Source organism: Hemitrygon akajei, chromosome 21 (genome assembly GCF_048418815.1).
Source record: "Hemitrygon akajei chromosome 21, sHemAka1.3, whole genome shotgun sequence".
Classification (NCBI taxonomy): Eukaryota; Metazoa; Chordata; class Chondrichthyes; order Myliobatiformes; family Dasyatidae; genus Hemitrygon; species Hemitrygon akajei.
The window spans coordinates 61,735,130-61,761,690 of record NC_133144.1 but is presented as its reverse complement, the minus strand read 5'-3'; the positions used below and the strand labels follow the sequence as shown (position 1 = coordinate 61,761,690).

The window sequence follows — 26,561 nt, the reverse complement described above, 5'->3', positions numbered from 1 at the left end:
GATCGCTCACAGTGGAGGGACGCCATCAGAAAAGGTGTGGACACTGCTGAGAACAAGCTCATAGAGACAACAGAGGAAAGGCACAGGAAGCACCACAATAGAGCTTCTGCCCCTGCTGACACTCCAGGATGCACACAACAAACCCCACTAACTGAATGAAAGGAACCATCATCATCCTATGGAATGGATAGCCAGAGAGAGTTCCTGAGAGAGAGTGGTAATTGTGTTAATTTGACTATGACGTATTCACCAAAACAATGTTTTTGTACTATTGCACACTGCTTTGACTTGCAGTAATTAAAGGAGTTGAAATTGCTGAAGTGTGCGATAGTTACACAAATTGTAGTTTCTGTTTGCTAACATAGGAAAGTATTGCTTAAAGGTCGGGATTATTTTACTTTTATTATACCTAGTGTAGTAGAATAAAGAGGAATAATTATGTGTCAACTGCATATAAGATTTCCTAATTTACAAATGGACTCTGTCATATGTGAATTTGTATTCATTTGTTTGTTTCTTTCAAACAAGTGAGCAAAGAGTTGTGCAGTTTCAACCTGGTTACATAGGTTTCAATATTGATAGTTCCAAAATATTTAAAATATGGGACAACATTTACTTTATGAATATAGAACATAGAATATTACATTACAGTAGAGGGCCTTCGGCCCCAGAAGTTAGACCATTCAGTCCATCGAGTCTGCTCCGCCGTTCCATCATGGCTGATCCCGGATCCCACTCAACCCCATATACCTGCCTTCTCGACCTTATAACCTATTCTAATATAAGTCTAACCTTGCGGTTCCCAACCTTGAGTCTATTGGTCCATTGCATAACAGAGGTTGGGAAGCCATGATATAGCCCTTTCCTCCTACATAGCCTGCTATTATTCTTTCATCCATGTGGCTCTCTAAGAGTCTTTTAAATGTCCCATATATATTTGCTTCTACCACCACTCACTACTCTCTGTAAAATAAAATTACTCCTAACATCCCCTCCTATACTCTCTTCTAATCACCTTAAAATTATGCCCCCTCATATAAGCATTTCTGTCCTGGGAAAATGTCACTGGCTAGTCCTGTGATCTATCCATTTCATTATCTTGTTCACCTCTATCAAGTATCTGTCATCCTCCTTCACTCCAAAGAGAAAAGCCCCATTTGCTTAACCTATCCTCATAAAATATCCAGGCTAATCCAGGCAGTGTTCTGGTAAATATCTTCTGCATCCTCTCTAAAGCTGCGACATACTTCCAAGAATAAGACAACCAGAACTGAGCATAATATTCCAAGTGTGAATATGCATACAATTTAAAGATGCACACTGCTATGCAGATCAATGCTTATCAAATCCATAAAATTGTTTGAATCTCTCCCATTAGGCCAATACAGCTGTGACCCATGTGAAATGGCCTTATTAGATTCTGTATGACAGAGATTATGGTTTTATTACCTCTTGGCCCATTTTAATTTCTTTACCAATGCTTGCATTCTGTCACAGCGTGTAAAATCATCAGTTTGCTACATTAAATATGTTCTGGTGGTGTTGCAAGTGATGTGTGCAGATGTAAAACAATCGAGGTGTTACTCTGATGTTGCATGCCAGCTGACAACATGATATGCAAGCCAATATATAAGCAAGCCAGGGCAGTACGGCATGGAGAGCAAGCTGTTGCCCGTGCAGCAGGCTCCTCCTCTCCATGCAGCTGATGAATCCAAAGGAATGGCAGAGACCGATATAATTTGAAGCCAGCAGCTTCACAGGAGTTGCCAGTCATAGCTGAACTCAATGTAGGTCTGCCTTAGGGACTCCAGCTCCAGCTTAGGGACTTTGATTTTTCCTCATGGTTTACTCCCCAGTCTTCCCCACAAGTGAGCAAGGAAGTCAAGGTTGGAGATCAGAGTTTTCCTTCTCTTAGGTGAGCTCCCAACCATATCTGATGAGCCCCATCTGCCCGAAGCAACTGATTTTAAGGCACCAGTAAACTGCCTTTGCCCCTTCTTCTGTCGGTAGAAATGGTTATGCTGGGCTTAGTAGCTACATGTGAATGCCAGGAGTTGGACTTGATTGTCAGAGGCTATTTGAGGTGTATGCCATTTGGAGCATGTAGTAGATTGTGGGAGCTTATCCTTTCTCTCTTTCTCTCTTTCCCTCTTTCCCTCTTTCCTTTCTTCCTTCCTTCCGTCCTTCTTTCCTTCCTTCCTTCCTTCTCTGATTTACTGAGTTTGCCCATAAGAAAACAAATCTCAGGGTTGTATCTGGTGATGTATATGTACTTTGATAATAAATTTACTTTGAACTTTGGATTTGTGCAAGAAGCTGTTCAGATCACATTTACTGCCTTGTTCCTTGAAACACCTCAAAATTAGTGGCATTAAGCAGGCATGCTAATTGGTTGATAGGATTCTGATAAATATCCATGTAAGCATGTGGGACTTGGAGAATGCTTTTATTTTTGCAGCTTTCCCTGTTTTGTTTTTCCAAATGATGCAAACTTCAACTTATCTCTTAAAAAGCAAGTTAATTTCCAGATTTCAGCAGTCACTGACCCTTAAACTTCACTGAAAACTATTACTGGCACTTCCTGGGTTATGATTAACCGTTTGCCATATCTGGAAACAACAGATCGTCAGACAGATATTGGCTCAGTTTTTCTCTCGTTAGCACAGTCCTTTATGCTGGCGTGTCCTTTGACCCTGCATTTTGCACCTTTTAAGAGTTCTTTGAGTTTGTGCTCTAATTGACCTCATCCTTGTAGCTTTTTGTTTTATTTTCTCTCTCTCTCTCTACCTGACTGGATGACTTATCCAGTTTATCCCCACTGCAACCCTGGCTCCATTCTAGCAGAGTCCTATTCATCTTTTACCCACCTTCTCTGCAATTTAGAATTATCTCATTTTTTGTCTTTAATCTTCAATTTGAAATTTGTTTCTCTTTGCATATTTACTTCCTGACCTGTTGAACATTTCCAATATTTTCTGTTATGTCAGATTTCCACCATTAGCCATGCTTTTATTTTTCATCTAAGTTGATATAATTGTTTATTTATTTTTATTTTAACTTTTATTTATTTAGAGATAGAGCCCAGAGGAAACCCACGTGGTCACAGGGAGAATGTAGAAATTCTTTACAGATGGTGGCCAGGATAAAACTCTGAACTCTGACTTCATGAGCTGTAATAGCCCATGGCACCCCATTTGTTTGAAGAGCTTGATCAGAATCAGGTTTATTATCACTGACATATGTTGTGAAATCAGTGCAATGCATAAAAAATATGATAAGTTACAATAGAAAATAAATAAACAGTGCAACAGAGGAGTAACAAGGTAGCATGGTAGAATAACATGGATTTATGTATCGTTCAGAGAAATCAGATGGTGGTAGGGAAGAAGTTGTTCCTAAAATGTTGAGCATTCACCTTCTGGCTCTAGTACCTTCTCCTTGGTGGTATGGTGTGAGAACAAGGCATGTCCCAGTTGCTGATGGTCCTGAATAAATCTTGGCTTTATTGTCATGGTTTTCAGAGAGTATCATCATGCACAATTTGTCCAGTATTTTGGCTGCAGCAGACTCTATTGGATGTACAGGTGTCCTCCACTTCACGAATGTTCGCTTTACGTCACTTTGCTTTTACAAAAGAGCTACATTAGTAACCTGTTTTTGCATGACAAAGAGGATTTTCGCTTTTACGAAAACTTTTCTCATATAAACTAATGGTTCTTCGCTTTATGCCATTTCAACTTAAGAAAAGTTTCATAGGAATGCTCTACCTTTGTAAGGGGGGGGGGCGAACACCTGTATTTAAAGTGGTAATTTGTCATTTTGACAGAATATGTATTATCTCAGTTATTCCTGTTTTCTTCAATACAAGATAACAAGGATATCAGATTTTATTAATCAAAGAGACTTCTTCAAGGTTTACAATTTCAACATAACTACTAGGATCAGAGGAAAGTTCCTGCTGCGAATGGGCAACAGAATGCTCTATGGTACACCGATAGATGTTTTTGAGTGTATTTGTTGACATGCCAAATCTCTTCAAACTCCTAATAAAGTACAGCCGCTGTCTTGCCTTCTTTATAACTACATCAATATGTTGGGACTAGGTTAGATCCTTAGAGATCTTGATGCCCAGGAATTTGACACATAATCATGGGACAACCTGTACGTCTTTGGACTGAAGGATGAAACCAGAACATCTGGAGAAAACCCATGCATTCCATGGGGAGAATGTACAAACTCCTAAGAGGGCACCAGGATTGAACTCTGAACCGTACTGTTATCATGCTAACTGCTATGCTACCATAGCTTGTGTGCGATAACAGCGCTGAGGACCATAGCTTCCATATGGTTGTTCACAAACAGTGGTAGCATGATGGTTAGCGTGGCACTGTTACAGTTCAGGGCATCGGATTTCAGAGTTCAATTCTGACGCCACCTGTAAAGAGTTTGCATGTTCCTTCCTGTCATCAGGTGGATTTCCTCTGCCTGTTCTGTTTTCCTCCAATAGTCCTGTTTGGTAGGTTAGTTGGTCATGAAAAGTTGTCCTGTGATTAGGCTAGGTTTAAACAGGCGAGTTGCTGGGTGGTGCGGTTCATTGGGATGGAAGAACCTGTTCTACGTTGCATCTCCAAATAAAATAAAATAGGGAGCACAGTACTTGAGAAGAACTGCACATGATGACAAAATCAAAATGTATATTGAGGCTGAAAATACTTCGATAACACATCATAAGTTGGGTATTCATAAATACCTAATAAAATGTCCACTGAGTGCATGTTCATGGTCTTCTGCTGCTGTAGCCCATCTACTTCAAGGTTCAATGTGTTGTACATTTAGAGATGCTCTTCTGCATCTGAACCTCTTGACCATGTCTGCTGCATGCTTTTATCCATTGCGTTACTGCCACATGATTGGTTGATTAAATACTTGTATTAACAATCAGGTGTACCTAATAAAGTGGCCACTGAGTTTAAGTTTTTTTTTCTGTGGTTTTTGGTTACAAGTTTAACTAGAAAGTGGAAGTATGTTAACCCAACTCAGATATGTTGCAGTCTCTGCATACACCTCTTTAGTCCTCTCTGTAGAGGAAGTGGACTGTGGTGAATCTTGAACTACACCACATAACTTCCTGAGATTGCCACAAGTGCCACAGTGTGTCTCTGGGCAGATATTATCTGAACAGATTAAGATTTCACACCTTTGTGTACAATGATATGAAGAAATAGCAGGAATCCAAAGCGCATTCATTCTACATTTTATGGTATTGCAGATTTCAAGCTTGTAAGACAGTATAGTGATGCTGCAAATTGTTCAGCTGTGTCATAGCTCTATTAGCCTGAGTTTGATCTGTATAATATTAGTACATTATACTGAAGACCATGTGGATTTCCTCCAAAGTTCCAAAGATGTTAGTTTTGTAGGACATTGTAAATCAATATTGGTGTCTACAGGAAGAATCAGAGTTTGTGGGGAAATGGGGGAATGGTAATTTTGGGGTTATTCTGAGAGCTGACATAGAGTTGAAGGGCCACATGGCCACCTCCTGTGTCATAAGAAATAAATAATTTAAATGAATTGTTATCAATATGGAGCAAACTGCACTCATTTTAAAGAGCTGCATTTGCTCCCAAGTTTTTATTATCTCATGAAAAAGGGGTTTGCATTAAATTCAACTGATCACCTTAACTTCAGCTAAGTTTCAGTTCATGATCGAACAGGATGAAGCAATACAGGGCCTGAGGTAACTTGATTGAGATTTTCCAACTTAGACATGGTTTTGATGCATAATTAGTAAAATATTTCCTTTGGTTCAGGAAGACTCCTAAAGAGGCATGATAACATAGTGGTTAGCTCAACATTTTACAATATTGGTGACCTGGGTTCAATTCCCACCGCTTCCTGTAAGGAGTTTGTATGTTCTTTCTGTGACCGCGTGGGTTTCTTTTGGGTGCTCTGGTCTCCTCTCACTGTCCAATAATGTACCAGTTGGCAGGTTAATTGGTGATTGTAAACTGTCCTGTGATTAGTCTAAGATTAAATTGGGATTGCTGGATGATGCTGTTCAAAGGGCTAGGAGGGCCTATTCTGCACGATATTCAATAGATTATTAAATAAAATCATTATATATTTTTTGTTGTTATATGTATGATGTATTTTTCTCTTCTATCTGTCACTATAAAGTAGTTGATATTGATGATTTGAGCAGTTCAGTTTTCAATGGACATGAAAGCTTATACATGTGGAGTTTGCAGTACTGGGTATGTTTACACTGTACTTGAAATGGTAAAAGCAGTATTATGCTTTGAGGTGGGCTGTAAAGATTCAAGTTTGCACTTAGTCCATTTAAGAACTCAGTGTGATTTCCATGAATTCTGTTTGGAATTTGCCTTCTGTCTGAGTCATGTAAGTGAGTGAGTGTCATTCAGAGAAGACCGTGGATATTGTGTCCTGGCTGTCTAGATATGCAAGCCTGGGCATTATGATATGTTGCCCATAGAGCACACTACCTCTCTCCACACATCTGATGAACCCAAAGGAATGGCAGAGACCGATACAGTTTGGTACCAGCAGTGTCACAGGAGTTGCCAGTCAGCATTGAACTCAATGTAGGACTACCTTAGGGAATTTTTCCTTGGAATTTACTCCGAAAGCCTTCCCCATGAGTGGTTATAGCTGCAAGGCAGCGAAGGTTTGAGATGAGAGTTTTCCTTCTTCTAGGTGAGTTGCCAACCATGGCTGATGAGCCCCATCTGTCAGATATAACTGGTTTCAAGGTGCCAGTGACCTGCCTTTGCTCCTTCTGTCAGTGGAAATGGTTCTGCCAGGCTTAGTAGTGGCTAAGCCACACATGGAGACCAAGAGCTGGTCTTCATTGTCAGAGGCTTTTTGAGAACTTAATAGGTAGTGGAAGCTTATCCCCATTATCACCCCAGCTATAATAACCTTAAGGAACCGAGTTATGTAGATCATCATGAAATAAAAGTTCATTGTTGCTGAGGACACAAATTCTATAGATAAAGATCCCGTGTTTTTATTGACAAACGTTATTCATGTTGAAATGAAGGACTTCCACTTCTGCAGAACCTCCCGCTGCTCTCTCTGTATTCCCACAAGCACTTGGCAGCCAATGAAAAACTGGAAATATAGTCACAGTTGCATTGCAAAATTTATGGTAAATAGTTTCCGCATGCTACATCCATAAATAGCGGTGAAGTGATAATCAGAATTAAATATTGACAAGGGCGTTTGAGGTCATTTCTGTGCACTTCTAAGAAATTATACCATGAATCTACTTGAAAATGCAGGCAGACCTTAAAGTTAACATATCTGAAAGATGGCACTTCCAATGTACCATGTCTCTGCTGGAGTGTCAGCCATTGTTTTAAGTTTGAATTATTATGTTTAACTCAGAATAAGTCACTGAGCCACTGCAGAATTGTTGAGATTCAAGTGCTTCTTATTAGTTTTAAGCATTTGTTTCAATGGGTCATTAAAGCCATCAATATTCAAAGAAACACTATGATAATCATCTATTCAGTACCGTCCTTGCTCCATGTTCCACATCTTCTCTGTTGGCACTGATTATTATTTTAGAAATAAACTTCAATCATAGTATAGTGAGAGAGGAAGATTGCTTTGTTACAGTAGAATCCAGTACACTATCATAGTGTTGTCAAGTTAGTACATTGGTAATGTACAAACCACAGGTGCCCCCCCCCCCCCCCCCCCAATAGGGCTCTCTGAACAGTTACACTTGAATTGTTTGCAGGGCTCTTAATCAGTGTCCAGTAATGGCAGAACCTTAGACTGCAGTCCTCCCAAACAAAGCCTTTGAATTGTCTGCACTTGGCTTCCCAGCATTGCAACCTGAAATATGCCGGGAGGCAGAGTTTGCATTTTAGTCAGGTGAATTGTTGCTGTGCTCCGGCTGTAGGTTGGCTGAAGAAGTCACACAGCCTGGCATCTTGTATTGTTTCCATTAGAAGTGTAGAGGTGGTCTTCATATGCTGTCAGCCCTGTTTAATTGTCCAGCACATAGATGATGTAGTTCAAAGCACCTGTCAGCATCTGCTGGGAGCTGATTTGAGGGCAACCAGCAGCTTGTTCTGTAGATGCAAGGTGTACAAAGTGATGAGTTGAAGTGGAGTATTCTTCTACATAACATCTATCACGAGGAAGAGTCCACCTACTAGCTCTTTGACCTCAGTAAATGGAAAGTTACCTTCCTGTACCAATGGTGTTACAGAGGTACAACTAGTGAAGCCACTGCCTCACAGATCCATAAATGGGTTCAATCCTGATCCTTGGTGGAGTTTGCACGTTATTCTGCAGACTACATTGTTTTCCTCCCGCATGCTAAAGATTGTGTGTGTGTGTTGCTGGGTTAATTGGCTGCAGTAATTCCCCCCCCCCCCCCCCACACACACCTTTTTATTCTGGCTTTTGCCCCTTTCCTTTCCCATTCTGATGAAGGGTCTCTGCCTGAAACATCAACTGTTTATTCCACTCCATAGATACTGCCTGACTTGCTAAGTTCTTTCAGCACTTTGTGTGCATTGGTCAAGATTTCCAGCATCTGCAGAATCTCTTGTGTTTATAATTTTTTAAAGCGGGGGTTGGTTTTGCCGAGTGGTTGATTGTCTGCATGGACTTGCTGGTCTGGGTTTGTTACTTCTATGCTGTTTCTCTATGAAACCCAGGCTATGTTGTGTCTGACAAAAACTATGCCACACAGAAGCTTTATCTGGGAAATAAAATAGTCTTTATTCACACAGCAAATGTTCAGGAGAGAGATAATCCAAGAATATCTCATTCTCCTGACATGATCTTTTATTCTGATTTGACACAAAGATAACAATAAATAATTAACTACAATTTCTTTGCCATGATCACCAACTTTATCATTTGGAATATAGTCTGATACATTTATAGAATTACATATTTTCAATGGTAGCACATCCCAATAGCAGAACCTTTTGAATGTTGAATGCAGTGTCTGTTCCAAAAGCCCCTGAATACAAAATCCAGACACCCAAAACATGTCCCTTTTGTTAGAACATTGAAGAATGGCGCCATGAATATACGGCAGAGTAGAAGGTTGAGTGAGAAAACAAAGCTGTCCTGAACTGCACATGAAGTGGCAGGGATGCACTTTTAACAATGTGCTAATAACAAGTCATTCATCTGTTGTCTTCCTCTATGTAGTTTCAATGGGTCAGGACTAACCCTCTTCTCATTGCTGTCATCAGGGAGGAGGTACAGGAGCCTGAAGGCACACACTTAAAGAATGGTTTCTTCACCACGCCATCAGATTTCTGAATGTACAGTGAAACCATGAACATTACCTTGGATTAAAGCATATGTGGATTTTCTCTAGTTTGTGATAATACCACCTCATTATTGTTTCCATTCCTTTTTGCATTACTTATTTGTTTTTATATACACTTATTGTAATTTATAGTTTGACTACTATGTATTGCAATGCACTGCTGCCATAAAATGACAAATTTCGCAACATAAGCTGATGACATTAAACCTGATTCTGAATGTCCTGCCCTCAATAGCCACAGAATATCAGAAATCAAATTGTGTACAGATTTTATTTCCTGAAGACTGGTTTTAATTTTGGTTAATCCATAATTACCCTATCCATAATATTATAACTCCTGAATGATCCCTAATAGGCTTGACAATGTCATATCTTAACACGAGGTTCTGTACACAAATGTAATACCTACAAAATGCTGGAGGAATTGAGCAGCTGAGGCAGTAAAAAAATAAATTATTTATTTATTATTATTTTTGTATTTGCATCACTCATCATCTTTTGCACATTAGTTGTTAGTTATTCTTTGTAATTTTTCATTAATTCTATTGTATTTCTTTGTTCTACTATAAATGCCTGCAGGGAAATAGATCTTGGGGTAGTGTAAGGTAACATATGTACTTTGATAATAAATTTACTTTGAATTTTGGTTTCAGTCTGGTGTACTGGCTCTGATCATCTTTTGGGAATGGTTTCCCCTGTGAAGCTGGAAGTGTTGCTTAGGGAGCTCAGCTAGTTTTCCCTTTTTGTTCGAATCAAACTATGTCTGGTCCAAGTTAATATTCTCGGTCTCCTGATGCTAGCGTTCACTGGGCACAGTACTGCTCTTAGTGATTTGGAGATATGGTGTAACGGACAATGCACTGGTCCCCACATTAAGGATCTGGGCTGCAATGGGTTGGTTTCCTCCTCAACAGAATCCTAACTGAGATTTTCCCTTCTCTGCTTCCCTTTCTGCCTGTATCTTGGAGCTGATGAGGCATCATCTTTGGGGGAGCAGAAGTTGCTGACATCTATCGTGGTCTTTTCATTGTAGTGTTGTCTGAGGCCTGTTGCCTTTTGGGTTGTTCTGCCTATGTTCTTTTCTCTCCGCCTCGTGCCTTTCTCCTTCTTGTTTGTCTGCAGGCCCCTCTTGTATTGAATCTATCTCCTGGGGAAGAAGTGTTGACAGCTGGGGCTTAGAACCTTGAGGTGATCAACTTTCCTCTCTCCTCCAGTGCTGGATACTCCACAGGAGGAGGGATGATGTCTGTATTCCTTGGATGTTGCCGAGGGGGTGGGGGGAGGATAGTTTTTGCACAAGTACAAGTGTTTTGCAGATTATAGCGTTTGGTCTCTTTTGATGTCTTTGGTCGGTTGGCCTTCACATTTGTGTACAACAAATTCAGGGCATGTGTCAGTGATATTAAACCTGATTCTGATTTTGGCCTTCCTGCTTGCTGTTCCTGCAGATGATGAACTTTACATGTCCAGTTCTGTTGCAGGTTTTAATGTTCACAAGGATGCCTGTGATTGTTAAGGGTGGATTTTTAAAATAGGAGTTCATGATTCTACTTTATAACTTCAACTTTTATATAATTTATAATTGTGAATGGTGTTTTTTGTTTCATACCACACCCCGACCAACACACCACAACAGATTCCTATTGCTTGTAAAAGTATATGGTAAATAAAGTTGATCCTTGATGTTATCCTCCTTATTTCCTACTACCACTTAAAGGTACATTGACATTACTGTCTATATTGGCTAATTAACCAGCCTTTTGGTAGATTCACATTCATTAAGTTCTTACATTTAAATCCTAAATCCAACACTGCATTATCATTTATTTATTCTTGTACATGTTAACTCTTGCATTAAACCTCAAAACCATTACAACATTTATTCTTTTGGAAGTCATTAACTATTCTTACATGTTAGATCTTGTGATGAGTCTTGTTACAACGAATTTCGTTTGGTCCCTTGTGTCTCAGATTACTGTAAATCACTTGATCAAACTAATGTTAACTATCACCCTAGAGTAGTAAAAGATTTACTTTTTGCTTGGTTTCAACGTAAGTTGGTTGGCAGTTTTACTATAACAATGTTATTTGATTCCATCATAGGAAGAAGCATGACTGGCACTACTGTTGTATTCAGAAATTCAAAAGTTGCAAGCTGAATCATTCTAGACCAAGCAGAATGTTGTAAAAGAAACATGGCTGAGGATTGTGTTGGTGAGTACTATGTCACAAGCTGTTTTGAACATTAATTTTGACAGAGTTATACAATAAGTCACCTATAAATGATCTGCAGTTAACAAACACTGACATTTCCATTTTCAGGCTTAAGGCTTTAAATCCAAATTCGGTGTTTATACTTCTCCTCCTAGAAGGTAGCCAACTTTGGCAATGCTGTACTAAGAAAACAGATCAGCAGAAAGTAATCAAGCAGCAACTTTACCTCTTACCACCATGGCAAATGTAAAAATGCTATTCCCTATTCCCAGTTCCTCCGTCTCCACCGCATCTGCTCCCAGGATGAGGCTTTCCGTTCCAGGACATCTCAAATGTCCTCTTTCTTGAAAATCATGGTTTTCCTTCTGCCATCATCAATGATGCCCTCATCTGCATCTCCTCCATTTCCGACACTTCGGCCCTCACCCCATCCTCCCATTACCTCAACAGGAACCGTGTTCCCCTTGTCCTCACCTACCACCCCACCAGCCTCCAGATCCAGCATATTATCCTCTTCTGCCACCTACAACAGGACCCCACCACTAAGCACATCTTTCCCTCCGTACCCCTCTCCACTTTTCGCAGGGATTGTTCCCTCCGCGACTGCCTGCTCCACACGTCCCTCCCCATAGATTTCCCACCTGGTACTTATCCCTGCAAGCGTAAGTGCTACACCTGTCCCTACACCACCTCTCTTACCACCATTCAGGGCCCCAAACAGTCCTTCCAGGTGAGACAACATGTGAGTCTGTTGGGGTCATCTATTGCATCCCCTGCGGCCTCTTCTACATCGGCGAGACCTGATGCAGATTGGGGGACCGCTTCGTGGAGCACCTCCGCTCCAAACTTTACAACTCCTCCCTCGGAGTGTCAGACACCCTGAGCCAATAGGCTGGTCCTGGACTAATTTCCACTTGGCATTATTTACTTCTTATTATTTAATTATTTATGGTTTTATATTGCTATATTTCTACACTATTCTTGGTGCGACTGTAACGAAGCCCAATTTCCCTCGGGATCAATAAAGTATGTCTGTCTGTCTGTCTGTCCGTCTGTCCGCCACAACAGACAGGATCTCCTGGTTGTCACCCACTTCAACTCTGCTTCACGTTCCCATTCGGATATGTCCATGCATGGCCTCCTCTACTGCCATGATGAGGCCAAACTCAGGTTGGAGGAGCAACACCTCATATACCGTCTGGGTAGTCTCCAGCCACTTGGTATGAACATCGAATTCTCCAACTTCCGATAATTCCCTCCCTCTCCCTTCCCCCATCCCACTTTCACTCTGCCTCTTCTTCCAGCTGCCTATCACCTCTCTCATGATTCTGTCTTCTTCTACTACCCATACTGCTTTCCCCTTACATTCATTGTTCACCTTTCCTGCCTATCCCCTCCCTGCTTCCCCTCCCCCACCCCTTGATCTTTCCTCTGATTGGTTTTTCACCTGGCACCTACCAGCCTTCTTCCCACCCTCCCCCCACCTTCTTTATAGGGCCCCTGCCCCCATTCTCTTCAGTGCTGACGAAGGGTCTCAGTCCGAAACATTGACTGCTTGCTTCCACGGATGCTGCCCGACCTGCTGAGTTCCTCCAGCTTGTTTGTACATGTTGACAAGAGTAAATTCACTTGGGCCTTTAGGTTCTGCTGCAATGAAGAACAGTGTTGTATTATCAACAATAAAGATACAGTATCATGGGCACTCCACAGTCACCATTAATCACAAAAAAAATTGCTCTTATAATGTGGACAAACATGCCATCCAGTTTGTGCACAGAATCACACAAGCAGGAATATAATGTTCAGGTAATCTGTTTTACATGTTGCTTGAAGAATAAATGTTGGTCTGAACACGCAAATGCCGCCTTTTGAGTAGTATCATGGATAGCTCTAAGAGTGTCTCAAGGTCTCAGTTTCATCTAATAGTGGAGCATTTCGTCAGTGATATACTGAAATGTCCAGATTATTGGATGCTGATTGTGAACTTTAAACATTTTGAAACTGCAATAAAGTAACTGAAGGGGGTCCCTAATATGAAATGTAAAAGGCAAGCTGGAAAAATTCTGATTGTTATCCTGGAATAGAATTTCACTGAAATACAATCTAAAAACATTACATACAAGCAAAATACCATGGATGCTGGAAAATTTCAAAATAAATCATGATGTTTTGAAATGCACAGAGCAGGCAGTGTCTGCGAGCAGCAGAAGTGCTGATGACAGCTTTTGCTTTATAACATTTTGTAAAAAGATGCTGTCTGACTTCCTGAGCACATGATAGAAATGTACAAACCTGAGTGAGCTTGGCAGGATACATGTGGAAAGGAAGTCTTCTCTTGTGGGAGAATATAGAACTAAAGATAACAATAAAGAGTTGCCCATTTAAGGCAGACGACGATGTGGAACCTTATGCCTCAAAGAGCTGTTGGAGTCTTTGAATATTTTTAAGATGTACAATTTGATAAGCATAGAGGTTACTGGGATAGGTGAAAATACAGAGGTAAGGTTACAATCACATTATTGACTGGTGGAGCAGACTCAAGCAGCTGAGTGGCTTGCCTTCTGCACCTGATTCATGTTTGTATATATTTAATAATTCAGTCTCCACCACTCTGTAGCAGAGAATTCCAAAGATGCATGACCCTCGGAAAAGAAATTCCTCCTCATTTCTGCCTTAAATGGGCAAATTCATATTCTGAAACTGCTTCCTAGTTCTATAATCCCTATTGAAAGGAAACATCCTCTCAGTTGCAGCAAGGCTTCCCTATTTTTATATACTTCAATCACTAATAGCTGACCGGTGGTGTAGCGGCATCAGCACTGGACTTCAAGGCCAATGGTCCTGGGTTCAAATCCTTGCATGCTTTCCATCCATGCTGGGTTGAGCATTGAGCTAGCAACTAGTCCTGGTAAAAAACAGTCAAAAGCTACAGAAACGGCAAAAATGCTGCCTGATGTGCTACAAGGTGTGAAAAGGAACAGCAATCACTTTAATGAAGGTCAGTATTCTATTTACCTTCCTAATTACTTGCAATATCTCCTTTCTATGTTATTTAACTGGAAGTCAATCTCTCAGTACGACAACGTTTTTAGTCTCTCTCCTTTTAAATGACCTGCTTTTTTTTTGTTCTTTCTGTTGGGATGGGTAACCTCCCAATTCCCTTCATTCAACCTGCGTGCCAGATTTTTGCCCACTTACAAACCTCTTTCCCTTTGCAATGTCCTTCCGACTTCCTTTCCCACTTATCAAATTATCAAATTGGCTGCAATATATTCTGATAACCAGGTCATTTGCAAAGATAAAATTGTGTCCTCATCACTGATTTCTGTGCCACTCCATTGTTTACATTTTGACAGTGACCTATTTATCCAACTGATTTCTGTTAGTTAATCCTCTGATGATCATGTGAATACTCTAAAAACTTGAGGTTTTCTCCTTTATGTTACTTACCATATAACTTCCGGAAATCCAAGTGCAACATTACTGTTTCAATTTTAATCTAGCTTGTTCATTATATATTTAAAAAACCTAACTGATTGACAAACGCCATGTTGCTTCAATAAACACATTCTAACTTTGATCGGTTTATGATTTTCTGAATGTACTTTTAAGTACAGTGCTTTGTTTTAGGCTAACTGCAGGACGATTCTCAGTCATATTCTGTATACATACTTTGATAACCAAAGATCCAAAATACATTTATTATGTTTCTTTAATGGATTCCAGCATTTTCCAAATGATATGTAAGTGTGTTAACTAATCTCTTGTCTCTTGCTTTATGCCTCTATCCCATCTTGTTAAAGAGTGTGACATTTGAGGTTGTCTACTACACTGGGATCCTTTCAGAAGCTTGGAGAATTTTGGGAGATTATAACCAACGCACACCTTTCCACCCATGTACTCTGAAGCTAGTATCTTTAAAATCCTGGGATTCAGCTCAATAATTTGAAAATAGATACAAATATTTTATGAGATGGTCACTGTTCTCTGTACTGTGGCACATATGTTTTTTTGCTATACCCCTTGCCCGGAAGTCACCTAGATCTTGCTTCATATCACCAGAGACTACCGGTATTTCATTTGCTGAAGAGTTGTAAATGGTATTGAAAATTGTAATATCCGTGAAGCAGTCCACTTCTGAGCTCAGGGTGGCAGGAAGGTCACTGTTGAAGCATCCAAAGATAGTTGAGTTCTTGGGGAATTGCTGCAGTGATGTCCTTGGGCTGGTCTGATTGATCCGAGGAAAAACAACCGTACTTCTTTATGTGACTGGACTGTTTTCCTTTTGACGCTTCTGACAAGTTTTGCCAGCACTCCTTGAAGTCCCACAACAACTGTCTCAATGTCAAGAACTGTCACTCTCAGTACACAGAGGACGTTATGTGCTGTTGTTACTTTAATTGCTGTTTAGAAGTGTTATTCAGCAAGGAAGAGGCCTATTCTACAGCTGAGGACGGACTGTGTGCAGTAATCAGGGAGATTTCCTTTTCAATCTTTGACTTGATAGCATGAGACTTAATAGGCCAGGAGTTAATGTTGAGGATCCTCCAAACTACTCTGGTTCTGCCTCTGTACCATAACCTCTGGTTGGACTGTACCCCTCCCCCTCCCCAAGATGCGTCCAGGAAATGTACTGTAGGGGTCTGACATGTTGGCAGGGTTTGATTCTGTGAGCTTGATAAGTCTATGGGACATTTATCCCAATTTAGACACCAGTCCCCAAATGTTTAAAGAGGACTTTGCAAGGTTGTCTGCACCTGGAATGGCTAGTATCTGGATTGTGAATGGATAGACTACCTGACAGTTTTATTTCAAAGTAAATTTATTATCTATGTACATATATATGTCACCATATGCTACCTTGAGATTCATTTTCTCGCAGGTATTCACAGGAAATACAAAGAAACACAATAGAATCAATGAAAAACTACACACAAACATGAAAAACAAACTGCCAGTGTGTAATAGATAACAAATTGTGCAATACAGAAGAAGAAAAAAATAAGTAAATAAGCAATAAAAATTGAGAACATGAGATGAAGAGTTCTTGAAAGTGAGTCCATAGGTTGTGCAAACAGTTCAGTGATGGGGCAAGTGAAGTTATTCCCACTGGTTCAAGAGCCTGATGGTTGAGGAATAATAACTGTTCCTGAACTGTTGGTGTGGGTTCTGAGGCTCATGTACCACCTTCCTGGTGGCAACAGTGAGAAGGGAGCATAGCCTGGGTGGTGGTGGGAGGGAGGGGGCCTTGATGATGGATGCTGCTTTTCTGCAACAGTGTTCAGAGCAGATGTACTCAATAGTGGGGAGAGGAGGGGAGGTCTCAAAGTCAAGGCAAAATTATGTTGCCAGTTTAACTCAGCAGTATTTAACATAGCAGTTGGCTTCAGTGTTCTAGGACCAAGTTCAGGGTAAATCATCCAGGTTACTTGTGAGCCCTGCCCTTGATTTCTCATTTACAGATCTACACAGTCATTTAGAATAGGATTTTGTTTGTTCAGTTATGTTATCTAGACTCTGGCTGCAATTAACCTTTTAAACTTGATTCAATGCACATTTACTCTGCATTATATAATTTCCATTGCAATTGAACATCCAAGAATTCTTGCTAAATAAGGGCAATCTATGTTGATTTTGTTATTAAAGTCAGTTCTATGATTATGCTTTGGTAGGAAAATAAATAATTTTATTAATTTAATAAGCAGCCTTATTGCTTCCTTGCACCATGGCTTTCCATAGCATTTGGCATTCTTCCAATTGTAATTAAATTCTTGTGCACACAAAGCTCTGAATGCTCCTGGAGTTTTCAGATTTTTGTCTTACCATTCCTGTAACAACAGCATAAATCTCAGTTGTAATATTTAAATTCATAAAACAACTTTTTAGTGCTATTCTAGAACTTGTATTAAAAAGAGTTCCTTAGAGTGCTATGAATACCTGTTTAACAGACTTGATACCATAAGGTATAGGAGCAGAATTAGGCCATTTGGTCCACCGAGTCCGCTCTGCCATTTCATCATGGCTGATCCAATTTTTCTCTCAGCCCCAATTTCCTGCCTTCTCTCCGCACCCCTTCATGCCTTGACCAGTGAAGAATCTATTAATGTTTGCCTTAAATATACATAAAGACTTGGCCTCCACAGCTGTCTGTGGCGAGGAATTCCACAGATCTGTTGTATATTAAATCACTGTTGTATACAAAGGGCCACTGGCTGTCAAATTTATAATGAGGCAAGTGATTGGAATTTGTACCAAGATTCAACTTTTTTTTATTGCTGTGCTTCCTGTAGCTACTACTTTGAACTATTAAAGCCCATAAAATATCATGTGGACTAGATAGAAAATGACAGATGTTTTTTCAGCCAGACATTGGTCAAAATATCCAAGATTATCATAACAAAGTGTTGGCGTCACATAATAATAAAATCAGCTTTAATTTCTTGTGCTGTCTGCCATTACCAATGTTACGAAAATTACCCCCAAACTGTTCTGTAGTCAAAAATAACTAGCCTCCCTGAGCCAAGTTTCTCTGTATATAAACAATGAAGTTAAATTCTTTTGATGTTAGCACATTTGTTAACATATTACTAGAATGAGATTGAATCCTTTAAAAAGAACTTTAAATAAAGTGACGTATTTATTTGTTGCCCTTGGGAAGTGTGTTTTTCGCTGTATAAAAATGTCTGTAATATTTTGTAAACTTTTATTGCACTACTTTTTTGTTATCTTTATTTTTGTATTTAAGGAGCAACTTTTTTTAATGCAAAGAGTGTTATGAATGTGGAAATCAGTTGCCAGAGTTAGTGGTTTGGGCAGATACAATAACAACTTTTAAAAGACAGGTACCCAAGTTTATAAAATGTTATGGGCTAAACTTTGGCAAATTGGACTAGCTTGAATAGGGCATTTTGACTGGTATAGACCAGTTAGGTTGAAGGTCCTGCTTCTGTGCTGCATAACTCTATGGCTGTGACGTGCATATTTTAACTTCAGGTTGACTCATTTTAGCCTTATATCTTCAGTTTTTCAAAGTTTTGGAGAAGTAATCAAGTCCAGATTTTCTGTTTTATAAGAGGCAATCATCTTTACTTCAAATGTAAATTTTACACATGTTTTATGTAAGACTTGTGTTCAGCTTGAGCTCAGAAATGATGGAATCATATTCATTCAGGTGGTCAATACACTTGGGTTTTAAGTTAATTGAACTTTAAAACAAAAATGTAGTTTGCATATAGATGAATGTTGTTCCATGTACAGGACCTCAAAATTGTTTGTTTAAACATTAGTGTGATATTCCTTTGAAACAATATTATCCTCCTAATGCAAGGATTCCCATGGACTCCTTGCTTACTGGTGTTGGTCTCTGACACTAAAAAGGTTGGGAACCCCTGTGTTAATAGCTCACTGTATGCATTATTGCATGGTATTGAACGGAAAATGCCAAAAATACTCAGCAGGTCAGGATGTATCAATGGAAAACAAGTTGAGTTTGTTATCTGATGCTGCCAGGGGCTGGGTATTTCCAGAATTAACTTTTTTTCCCAGATTTACGGCATATGCAATTTAAAAAAATACTTTATATTTAAGTGGTTTATTTGAAATCTTTCCTTCTACAAAAATTAAACGGTATTTACTCATGACTGAAATGTGTGTAAATCTAGTGGAAGAGAGCCATGCATTTTACCATGATAAAATTATAAATTCCAATTCCTTAACTTCTACAGTTGGGTAAATTGTAATTTGATGACATTTGAAAATTGATCTTCAGTTTGTTCTTGCGATGAAAACTTGTTGATTATTTCATAATAATCATTTCAATTTGAAGTTGCTTGTCTTTGATATAGTTAGGAAATATTCTGGTCTTGAAATTGATTGAATTTAAAGTTTTAAGAAATTTATCTCAATTGAATAAAGGTACCTTTCTGTACATGGTATTACAACCTTAATACATTCCTAGTTGAAGGACAATGGAGGAAATGGTACTGATAACTATGTAGTATTGCTGGCCTTTTCAAAATTATGGAAAATTTGCACCTTTAGAGGCAGCCAATTAGCTCACTGTGGTCATACTGCTTTGAAAAAAAGGGGTTCACAACCTTTTTAATGCCATGGGCCCTACCATTAATTGAGGGGTCTGTGAACCCCAGGTTGGGAACCCCTATTAAAAAAGAACTGTCTGGCTTAATCCCATTACCCAGAGTTGTCAGAAGCTGATGGCTCTTCAGTTGTATATCCAATTTTTATTTACATGTCATATCTTTTCCACCATCCTTACAGGTGGCATTCCATACCTTCAATATCCTCCGGTTGAAAATGTTTTTATCTCTTCTCTAGCAGTTTAAAAGTTTGATCCCTCTGTTAAAGTTAAAAGCCCTTCCCTATTTTCTCCTATCTGGCCTAAAATGATGTCTTTTTACCACCTCTGCTGCTGAACGTTTGATGAGCACTACTCTGTGATACACTTCTTAACTAGCTTTGACTGGTGCTTTTGTCCTTGGTCAAACTGATACTTACTTCAGCAGTTAATGTTCATAATTAATTAGTCTATTCTCCACAACATTTAAAATGAGGTGCCATAGAATAGACTGATCTATTTTTCTCTGGTTTAAAAAAAACTAATTCATATTGCATGATTTTTCATTGAACTCTATTGAATTTTGATAGAGTGGATGTGAAGAGGATGTTTCCTTTGGTGGGAGAGTTTAAGAGCAGATGGCATCGCCTCTGAATAGAGGGGCATCCATTTAGAATAGAGATGAGGAATTTTTTTAGCCAGTGGGTGATGAATCTGTGGAATTCATTGCCACAGGCAACTGTGGAGGCCAGGTCACTGGATGCATTTAAGGTGGAAGTTGGTAGGTTCTTGATTAGTCAGGATGTGAAAGTTTATGGGGAGAAGGCAGAAGAATGGGGTTGAGAGGGAAATAGATCAGCCATAATGAAATGGCGGAGCAGACTCAAGGACCAGATAGCTCCTCTGTCTTATGCTGTTATGGTGTTACATACATTTGTAGATGTGATAATTGAATCCTACTTGGACTTCTCCAAAACTTTTATTATTTTGTGCTTGAAAATCAGCAATGCTGTTGTAATACAGATATCCTTATCTTCTGGATTAACATCATTCACCCAACACAAATTTCATTGCTGTCAATTTTTAATTTAATCAAGAGAATTTGAAACTTATTATTCTAGTTACTGCAATAGGGACCATAAAAAGTGATATTGTATTACAACTATAGATTGTATATTATGTTATAGTCCTTGGCCAAAAAGCTAAGAAATTATAGGTTATTCGGAACCAGAGTATGGTAGATTGAAGTTTCAAATAAATTTTAATTTTATGTATTCCTGAGTTAATATCTATCAAAATCATTAAGACTATATTATTATATAATTTCCTTAACGTGCAATTTCATAATTAGTCTTAAAATAAAAATTCTACTTCAGAATGTCCTGAAGGCTTCACTGAAATGTATCTTTGATTCCAATTTAGGAAATCTGGCGAGCAATTTTGAATAATATCCAAGTAGATAAGCAATTTTAGTATGGTTGGTGAGGAATAGACAATCTTATCACAACTCTTCCATCCATCAGTAGAGTGGAATAGATTCTTTAACCATTTGAGAGGGAAGACTATCTTTGATTAATGTCTCAGCCAAAGAAAAGAACTATTGCAATTTCAGTTTAAAAGTTCAAAGTAAATTTATTTCCCAAGGATGTACCTGTACCATATACAACCTTGAGAATGATCTTTTTGTGGGTAACCACAAAACAAGGAAACACAATAGAATCCATGAAAATCCACACACAACAAAGACCGACAAACTTCCAGTGTGCAAAAGAGGACAGATTGTGCAAATAATAAAAAAATCAAACAATGCATAGAACATGAACTATAGAGTCCACAAGACCAAAAGGAGCAGAATCAGGCCAATTAGCTCATTGGGTCTGCTCTGCCAATTATCAAGGCTGCTTTATTATCCCTCTCAACCCCATTCTCCTGCCTTCTCCCTGTAACCTTTGATGCCCTGAATAATCAAGAACCTATCAACCAGTGCTTTAAATACACTCAGTGACTTGGCCTCCACAGCCATCCGTGACAATGAATTTCACAGATTCACCCCCCCACCTCCCCGGCTAAAGAAATTCCTGCTCATCTCTGTTCTAAATGGATGTCCCTCTATTCTGGGGCTGTGCCCTCTAGTTCTAGACTCACCCACTATCGGAAACATTCTCTTCACATCCACTCCATCTAGGCCTTTCAATATTTGATAGATTTCAAGGAAATCACCCTCATTCTTCTAAATTCAAGTGAGTGCAGCCCAGAGCCATCAAATGCTCCTCATTGTTAACCCTTTCATTTCTGGAATCATTCTCATGAACCTTCTCTACAATACCAGCACATCTTTTCTTCAAAAAGGGCCCCAATCTGCTCACAATACTCCAAGTGCGGTCTGACCAGTGCCTTATAAAGCCTTAGCATCATATCCTTGCTTTTATATTCCAGTCCTCACAAAATGAATGCCAATATTGCATTTGCCTTTCTTACCACTGACTCAACCTGCTATTTAATCTTTAGGTAATCCTGCATAAGGATCCCAAGTACCTTTGCACCTGATTTTTAAGTTTGCTCTCAGTTTAGAAAATACTCTAGGCCTTTATTCTTTCTACCAAAGTACATGACCAATTACTTCCCTACACTTTATTTCATCTGCCACTTATTTGCCTACTTCCCCCAATCAGTCTTCAGTCCTTCTGCAGACTCCCTGATTCCTCAATACTACCTGCCCCTGACGCAAAGTACTTATTAATTTTGTCTGCCATTTCTTTGTCTCCCATTATGACCTCTCTAACGTCATTTCCCAACTACCCAATACCCACTCTCACCTCTCTTTTACTGTAAATATCTGAAAAAACCTTTGGTATCCTTTTTGATATTATTGCCTAGTTTACCTTCATATTTAATTTTTCCTCTCCCTATAGTTTTTTTTTAGTTGCCTTTTGTTGGTTTTTAAAAGGTTCCTAATCCACTATTTTACAATTAATTTTTGCTATATTATATGCCCTCTCTTTTGCTTTTATGTTGCCTTTGATTTCCCTTGTCAGCCATAGTTGCCTCACCCTTCCTTTGGAATGCTTCTACGTTTTTGGGATATATCTATCCCGCACCTTCTGAATTGCCCCCAGAAACTCCAGCCATTGCTGTTCTGTCGTCATCCCTACTAGTGTCCCTTTCAAATCAGCTTTGGCCAGCTCCTCGCTCATGCCTCTATAAATCCTTTTACTCCACTGTAATGATGATACATCTGACTTTGCCTTCTCCCTCTCAATCCGCAGAGTGAAATCTATCATATTATGATCAATGCCTCCAAAAGGTTCCATTACTTTAAGCTCCCTCATCAAATCAGTTTATTACACAGCACCCAATCCAGAATTGCCTTTCCCTAGTGGGCTGAACCACAAGCTGTTCTAAAAAGCCCTCTGAAGCATTCTACAAATTCCCTCTCTTGGGATCTAGCACAAACCTGATTTTCCCACTACCTGCTAATTGAAATCCCCTATGACTATCATAACATTGCCTTCATTTCATGCCTTTTCTATCTCCCATTTTAATTTGTATCCTATATCCTTGCTACTGTTCAGGGGCCTGTATATAACTTCCATCAGGGTCTTTTTACCCTTGCAGTTTCTTAAATCTGCCCACAAAGATTCTGTATCTTCTGATCCAATGTCACCTCTTCCTAAGATTTGATTTCTTTTTTTTTACCAACAGAGCCACCCCATCACCTCTGCCTACCTGCCTGTTCTTTCGATACAAGGTGTAGGGATAAGAGTAGCACTTGTTCCGATTACAAGGATAAGTGCCAGGACGGATATCAGTGGGGAGGGACAAATGGACAAGGTAGTCATGTAGGGAGTGATCCCTGTGGAAAGCAGAAGGGGGGGGGAGGGAAAGATGAGTTTGGTAGTGGGATCCAGTTGGAGGTGATGGAAGTTTTGGAGAATTATGTGCTGGACATGGAGGCTGGTGGGGTGGTAGGTGATGACAAGAGGAACCCTATCCCTGATAGCGTGGCGGGAGGATGTGGTAAGAGCAGACATGTGTGAAATGGAAGAGGTGCAATTGAGGACAGCATTGATGGTGGAGGGGGGAGGCTCCTTTCTTTGAGAATTGAGGATGTTTCCTTCATTGTAGAATGAAAAGCCTCATCTTGAGAGCAGATGCGGCAGAGTGAGGAATTGAGAGAAGGAGGTGGTGTTTTTATAAGTAACAGGGCGGGAAGAGGTATAGTCCAGGTAGCTGTGAGAGTCCATGGGTTTATAATAGACATCAGTGGATAAGCTGTCCCTGGAGATAGTGAGATTGAGAAAGGGGAGGGATGTATTGGAAATGAACCAGGTAAATTTGAGGGCATGGTGGAAGTTGGAGGCAAAGTGGATGAGGTAGATGAGTTCAGTATGGGTACAGGAAGCAGCACAAATGCAGTCATCGATGTAGCATAGGAAAAGTACGGGATGGTCACCAGTGTAGGCTTGGAACATATACTTTTACACATAGCTGACAAACAGGCAGGCATAGCTGGGACCCATGCAAGTATCCATGGCTACCCCTTTTGTTTGAAGAAAGTGAGATGAGCCAAAGGAGAAATTATTTAGAGTGAGGACAAGTTCAGCTAGGTGGAGGGGAACTGGTTGGGTTTGGTGCCCAGATAAAAATGGAGAACTTTGAGGCCTTCCTGGTAGGGGTTGGAGGTGTATGGGGAATGGACATCCATAGTAACAATAAGATGATGGGGGCCAGGGAACCTGAAATCATTGAAAAGATCCAGAGTGTGTGAAGTATCATGGATGTAAGTAGGAAGGGACTGAACTGGGGGCATAAGACAGAGTTGAGGTATGCAGATATGAGCTCAGTAGGCCAGGAACAAGCTGAAACAATGAGTCTACCTGGACAAGTGTGTTTGTGGATTTTGGGTAGGAGGTAGAAATGAGAGGTGTGGGGTGCCACCTGTATGAAGTTGGTGGCAGTGGATGGGAGATCCCCGGAGTCAATAAGGTTAGTTATGGTGGGAGACAATGGCTTGGTGTTCCTTAGTAGAGTCCTGTTCAAGGGATAAGTAAGAGAAGGTGTCTGAGAGTTGGCACTGGGTGTCAGCAAGGTAGAGGTCAGTGCACCAAACTACTACAGCCCCCCCTCCCCCATCCGTGGGTTTGACGGTGACGTTGGGATTGGTGTGAAGGGAGTGTAGAACAGACAGTTCGAAAGGAGTGAGGTTGGAATTGGAGAGTGGAGTGTTGAAGTCTAGACAATTGATATCCTGTCAGCAGTTGGCAATGAAAAGGTCCCAAGGGTGCAGTGTCCAGGAAGAGGAGGAAGGCTGAAGATGGAAGAAGAGATCATTGGTGCAGGGTGGAGTGTACTTGCCAAAGAAATAGGCTCAGAGATGGAGGTGGATGCGGAACTCACTGAGGTGTGGGCGCAGAGGGATAAAGGTGAGGACAGGAAGTTCTCCCTCAGAGAGGGAAGGTCAGAGGGGATGGTGAAAACCCAGATTGGATGTGAACTGGGATTGGAGGGAGGAAGAGGGTTGTTCATGTTAGAGTGGAAGGGATGTTCAGGGATGGTGGGGTGAGAGGAAGCTGGAGGTCTCCAAGGACTGAAGCAGGTCAGCAGCATCAATGAAGTGGGATAAACAGTCCATGTTTCATCAGAATTTAGAGAGGAAGGGGACAGAAGCCAGAACAAGATTCTGGGGGGAAGGGGAAGAGAAGGGTTCTAAACTGGCAGGTGATTGGTGAAACCAGGTGAGGTGGGAAGGTGTGGAATGAAATAAACTGGGAGCTGATAGGTGGAAGAGGTTAATGGCTGAAGGATGAATTTGATAAGAGATGACAGGGGACCAGGGAAGAAGGAGAAGCACCAGAGGGAGATCATGGGCAAGTGAAGAGAAGAGAAGGGATAAGAGGGGAGCCAGAATGGAAAAAGGTGGGGGGGGGGGGGGAGAGAAACTATGAAAAGTTGGAGAAATCGACTTCTGATTTCAGATTGGAGGTTACCCAGACAGAATACGAGATTTTGCTCCTCCAACCTGAGTGTGGCCTCCTCACGGCAGTAGAGAAGGCCACGGACCAATATGTCAGAATGGGAAGACGAATTGATGTCGTGGCTGCCGGGTAATCCTGCCTTTTGTGGCGGATGGAGTGACATGCTGTTTATTCCTGCAGCAACCCTGTCAATGAGCCAATCAATCTTTCTCTATAATTTTGTTTAATAACCTTTTTATCTGGCAACTTAGTGAAGCTTCTGAAAGTCCAAATAGTTCTGACATAATACGTCTCATGACACAAAATGAAGTTGATGAATTAGGGAACACTATTTGCGCAAAATACTTATTAATTTTAATTAATTAAAGAGATTTCAATCAGGAACTAGAGAACCATTTAAGTGTTTCTTTGGAAATTGACAAGCAGGAAAAAGCTGTCTTGGGAATTAAAAACCGTTTCCGTGTAACCTCCCTTCCCACAGTAGTCAGACACCTTTGTCACTTTAAGAACACAGGCTGCTAGTTCTACCGCTGGAGGCCAAGGAAATTAATCAGAATCAGAATCAGACTTTAATCGCCAAGTACCTATACACATACAAGGAATTTACTTCCGGCAGATGTTGTCTCTCTGCTCATAACAATAATAATGATAAATATAAATGAAAATATAGATTATACATACAGGTAGTGCAATCCAAGTAATAGTTAGCCGACAGTTAACCGGCAGTTAACAAGCAATTTTTCTATTGTCTTGGGGAAGGATACTTTATTAAACAATGTAACATATAGCCTTTAATGTTTTTAGCTTGCAGTAACAAAGTGAACTTGTAGCTAATTAAAACATCTTTAGTTTTGAAAATCCTGTGGGGAAAATAGCTTTGCTATTGTGAGTCTGAAACATTCCAGCCTCTATCCCTGTTTTCCCCATTCACACTATTGTTTTATAATGTGATTTTCTATAATGCAAGGTT

The 26,561-nt window shown here is 40.1% G+C and overlaps 1 protein-coding gene across 11 annotated transcripts in view; it reads left to right on the top strand.

Annotated features, from left to right (window-relative positions):
• The window catches only part of dlg5a (discs, large homolog 5a (Drosophila)), a 225,920-nt gene that overhangs the window by 25,472 nt on the left and 173,887 nt on the right, over positions 1–26,561 (top strand). For all 11 annotated transcript variants that reach the window (XM_073025566.1, XM_073025563.1, XM_073025562.1 and 8 more), the window contains one exon: positions 11,432–11,542. In XM_073025566.1, coding sequence (XP_072881667.1) covers positions 11,524–11,542 — 19 coding nt within the window. In that variant the 5' untranslated portion in view covers positions 11,432–11,523. The remainder of the gene's footprint in view (positions 1–11,431; positions 11,543–26,561) is intronic.